This window comes from Corylus avellana, chromosome 6, assembly GCF_965113065.1.
Source record: "Corylus avellana chromosome 6, dhCorAvel1.hap1.2, whole genome shotgun sequence".
NCBI lineage: Eukaryota > Viridiplantae > Streptophyta > Magnoliopsida > Fagales > Betulaceae > Corylus > Corylus avellana.
The window spans coordinates 29,817,008-29,821,679 of NC_142495.1; the positions used below are offsets into that span (position 1 = coordinate 29,817,008).

The 4,672-nt window shown below is 39.6% G+C and overlaps 1 protein-coding gene across 1 annotated transcript; it reads right to left on the minus strand.

Moving 5' to 3' along the window:
* Positions 1–570: 570 nt before the first annotated feature.
* Positions 571–3,612, minus strand: LOC132187167 (laccase-12). The gene is made up of 6 exons (XM_059601373.2): positions 3,460–3,612; positions 3,235–3,386; positions 2,830–3,074; positions 2,565–2,693; positions 1,170–2,132; positions 571–1,064 (listed from the first exon to the last, which is right to left on the minus strand). The coding sequence occupies exons 1-6, from the start codon at positions 3,580–3,582 to the stop codon at positions 934–936; spliced, it is 1,743 nt and encodes a 580-aa protein (XP_059457356.2). The 5' UTR covers positions 3,583–3,612; the 3' UTR covers positions 571–933.
* Between the last annotated feature and the right edge of the window lie 1,060 nt (positions 3,613–4,672).

Sequence of the window (4,672 nt, forward strand, 5' to 3'; positions counted from 1 at the left end):
GGATAGTGTAGCGGTGGTGGATGCAATTCGTTCTCTTGAGTGCAATTACGACCTTGTGATGGTGGGGCGGCACCACCAGGCGCCAGCCATGGTGGCAAGCGACGTAGAAATGCCTGCTTTTGTAGAGCATGAGGACTTGGGACTCATCGGCGATGTACTTGCTTCGTTGAACTTCAATGGAAGTTGGATGTCTGTGTTGGTCTTGCAAACTATTTGTAGATAAAGGAACTTGTACTATATACACACTTTAATTCCCTTATTTGCTCTTAGAATGTCATGTGATCAGTGTAAATGGATTGTCATACCAAAACATATAGCCATAATGGTATACAAAATTCATGTGACTATATATATTCCTCCTTTTTTTTGTTGATCATTTTCCTATTTTCTCATCATTAATTATAGAATATCATCAACATGTTAAGCATATTGGCAATAATGTTGAAGCCAATAAGGATGCAAGGGCTAAAGGGGATACCTTCATTATCTAGCATTTTGTGATTATATATGTTGCTTTCCGCATTAGAATGTTCTTGATTTTATCAGTCTTATATATATTGATACTGTTCAAGAGAAAAAGGAAGGATCTTTATATTGATTGAATTATAATGAGACTCGTACACCATAAAAATATTCTAAGTTTCAAATCTGTCTTCAACATTATTTTTAGAAAAACAATAAAAAATACATCTCAAATCAAGAGACATGTCTCGGGTCTATAGCTTATAAATTAGATGGTGCTGCAGTTTTACAACCACTTCACCATCTCCTCTAAACCTGCTTTATCCATGAAAAAGAACAATGAAACAGAGAAAGCATTAGGTCCCCAAATGAAGGGAAAACAACAGAGGAATCGTGTAGTAATCGCAGAAAAAAAAATACCCTGTTACGGGCTTATGAATTTGATGGTAAATAATTATTATATTGATGATCTTAACAAAGTGGCAAATCCGCTGGAGGAGGCTCGATCGACTGAAATTTTCCTACGCCATTATCTACCAAGAACAACATGGCCAAACCCCAGCCGATATGAACGTCCAAGTGACAGTGCAATAACCAGGCACCTATATAAGTCAAAACAGATGAGTTTAGAGATTAGATGGTGGAATTCATATCTATGGAAATATAATGGAAATTGTAATCTAAGTGAACTTCTTAGTAAATTTTACCTGGATTGTCAGCGACAAATCTGATGACTGCCCATCCATTCACAGGTACTGCCACCGTGTTCCTCAGAGGTGGATCAACAAGGTTAAATTTTGCTGTATCAGTCTTGGAATTGAAATTTCCAAAACCCTCCGCAATGATGTAGAAATCGTATCCGTGAAGATGAATTGGGTGGTTCTCAGGGGAGACGATACTTGTGTCTTGTAAAACGACCTGTACCCTTGACCCGAATTTCAACCTGTACCCCTTAGTCCCCAGAACAGGTTGCCACAGTGAGGGGCTGACATTGCCGGTGTAATCAAATTTCACGGGAGGGTTTGCTGGGAAATCAGTGGTGAAAACTCCAGGTACGCGTTTCTCAAAAGCCTGAAGTATGGACATTTTGGATGGGAGCACAAAAGACACGTTGTTCATGCTGGCAGTGAGGCGCGTTCCATTGGGGCCCTGGCACCGCCTGGTTTTATTAAGATGTTTTGGGCATTGTTTGAGTCCTACACCGATTGTGAAGAAGAGGTTTTCATCGATGACAGTCGGGACTTCCACATTCCTGAGACTTCTGAAGCTCGTACTGAAGCGAGTGACGGTGGCTGTGTCATTGAAAGCCGGTAGAGCGGGCATAACAGGTTTGGTTAATGCACAGTTTTTGACAGCGCAAGAAGCTGACTTGTATTCAAGAATGGCTCTGGTGGTGGTATTGTCGAATGGTACACCTGAGGCACTAGCGTAGGCACGTGCTGCCGCGTAGTATCTAGCCGGAGGCTGGTCACCACTGATCAAAACGTCGGTGGTCTGGCCAGGGCCTAGCATGATGACTGTGGTGGTGAAGGGTTTGGTGTAGGAGGCATCAGCGCCAACAACTGTGAGCTTGTGGTTGGCAACCGTGAAGAACAGCGCTTGGTTCAGGGCGGCGTTGACGACTCGGAGGAGATTTGTCTCACCGGAGTCTATTGGAACTCTGACGGTGTCTGCATAAGCAAATAAGCAATTAATCGAGTCATCTTGTTTGAAATCGATATTGAAGGCGCATAACAAACATAACAAGAGTGCAGGTGGGCCATGTCAAAGCTAAGTGGCCTGGCCCAAGGACTTTTATGTCGTGACCGAAAAAGAAGCTTCGAGCTAGCTGTATGTATTTAATCACTATTTTGCCTATTAAAATTTAAAAGCCTTTTAGGTGGTACCGTGTTAGATGTTCATGCATGTGATGATTGCGGGGCATATCTATAGCACGGCAGAGTACCACGTGCTATATATAGACGTGGCAGTTTGCATTTCATTTATTACATTAATAATTAAAATGTAGTAGCTGACCATTTTCCTGGCACAAATAATGGTCTAATGATCCATAATTAAGACAGAAAGTGGCAATCAATTGGTATTAATTTCTAGAAGCAAACCTCTGCTGGAGCAGCTGTAAAGATTGCCAGGTTGACCGTTAATTGTGTATGCATCTGACAAGTTTGGAGCTTTCCCTGTGCGAGTCGCCTCCCTCACAACATCTAAGGGGTTTGCATTCCACCATTCGCCTAATAATATTCATCGCAATTCTTCATTGTTACTTAATTACTCATTTAATCATCAATGCACTCAAAATGTTATAAAAAAAATAAAGCCAAATTTAGAGGTATTTGTGAATTAAATTAATTAGCAAGTGAGAATTACCAAGAAGAATGGGTATTTCACGCTTTGGCTTAGTAAATGGGTAGAAATCTCCTTGTTTGGGACGAATAATGAGGGCTCCATAGACGGTGGCTCTAAGCCATGAGCTATGAGCATGCCACCACAATGTCCCTTCTTGCCCTTGAATCGTGAAACGATATGTGTAACTCCCTTCTGGCCGAATCGGGCACTGTGTCACAAATTCTGGCCCGTCTGCCCATCCTGTTCTCATTTGCCGAATCCCATGCCTGAAATATATACGTATGTATGTATGTATAAATATTACATATAGCCATGTAATTATGAACATGCATGCACGCGTGTCCCATGCATATATAGAGTTAGGTAGCTTAGTAAAGGACAAAGAAGTATGTTGATATTCAAAAGCTCGATCATGCATGTAATTACCAGTGAATGGTGGCATTGTAGCGAGCTTTGTTTGTGACTTTGACAATCAAAGTATCACCATTGTTGACTTCCAAGGTTGGACCCGGATATTGGCCATTCACTGTGATGATGTTGTGGGTTTTGCACAGCCTCTTCACTGGTGTTGTTTGAATCTGTCATGCCAAACAGTTGGTATTTTATCATAATAATGAGAGAGAGAGAGAGAGAGAGAGAGAGAGAGCGTACGACAAAGTCATGCAGGTGAGTTTTGGCTTGTGAAGAGGACATCGCTGAAGCAAAGAGAAGTAAAAGACCAAAGAAAATGAGAGAGCAACGAGAAGTAGCAAAAGAGCTCTTGAGGGCTTCCATCTCTACTAAGCCTTTGTATGATGCTTAAGGTGGTAATGCAAGTGAGGAGTGAGAGACATGCAGGCAGCAGGAGGCTTTTTTATAGGAGAGAAGAGGAGAGAGATAGTTGTTTGAGGCTGACAGATTAGGTTTTAATGCAGCAAACTTAGTTCAAACCTATGGCAGTTGTTGCACCGACTGGCCTCTCAAATTAACTGCATAATTTCATTATTGAACGCTTGCTTGACAAGTTTCTTTCTTTAGGGGTTGAATTTCAATAAAGCATCGTTATTATACGGTTTTGTGTTTAATGTTTTCAATGATGTGCGTTTGAAAAAGGGTGTTTAGCAGTACTCACTGCTCATGGAGACTAATTTCTAATAACCAATTTTACCCTTGAAAATACTATACCAAGGGCATATATATATATAGAGAGGATCACCATCGATCCTTGAAAAAAAAAAAAAAAAAAAAAAAAACCCGAGACAAACGAGAAGGCTGTGCCTAAAAATCCATCGTTTAATAATGGGAAACTAACCGATGGTTAAAATTGAAAATAATAATAATAAAAATAAAAATTGATATATTAAATTGACACTTTCAAAAGTATAAAGAGTATAATTACAAAAGTGTTGAAAGACGAATGTACCCTCTTCATATTTGTAATTGCCTTTTCTTTTCTTTTGTAACTCGATCTTCTCTCATCTATAAAATAAAAACAATAATTGTTATTATTATTATTATTATTTTTTTCCTAGATCTTCTAATGTAGGACTGATTCTTCGTACAAAGATGCGATGAACACGTTTTTCACTCTCTCCTTTGCATGCATGTAAAAACGCAACATGGAGCGCGATGATTAAAGTCTATAATTGGTTAGTTTAAATGTGGACCATATCCATCCACCGACTAAATTAGACCACAAGTCTCCTTTTGAAAGAAAAAACAAAAAAATGAGTGTAGAAGTCTTCTTAATTATTAGGTGGCACGTACCTATTTATTTATTACAGAGATGGGGTCCAACAGCAATTCAGTTAGTGATACTTACATTGATAAATTAGATCCATTAGGGTAGCCAAGCTGTCTCTAATCAATACAAATGTGAGTTTGG

Bases quoted from the DNA above. Each gene is read 5' to 3' on its own strand.
- LOC132187167 (XM_059601373.2), bottom strand. From the start codon at position 3,582: ATGGAAGCCCTCAAGAGCTCTTTTGCTACTTCTCGTTGCTCTCTCATT. The intron at 3,387-3,459 runs GTACGCTCTCTC...TTGGCATGACAG, and splicing joins CTCACCTGCATGACTTTGTC to ATTCAAACAACACCAGTGAA. The intron at 3,075-3,234 runs GTAATTACATGC...TATATATTTCAG, and splicing joins TACAATGCCACCATTCACTG to GCATGGGATTCGGCAAATGA.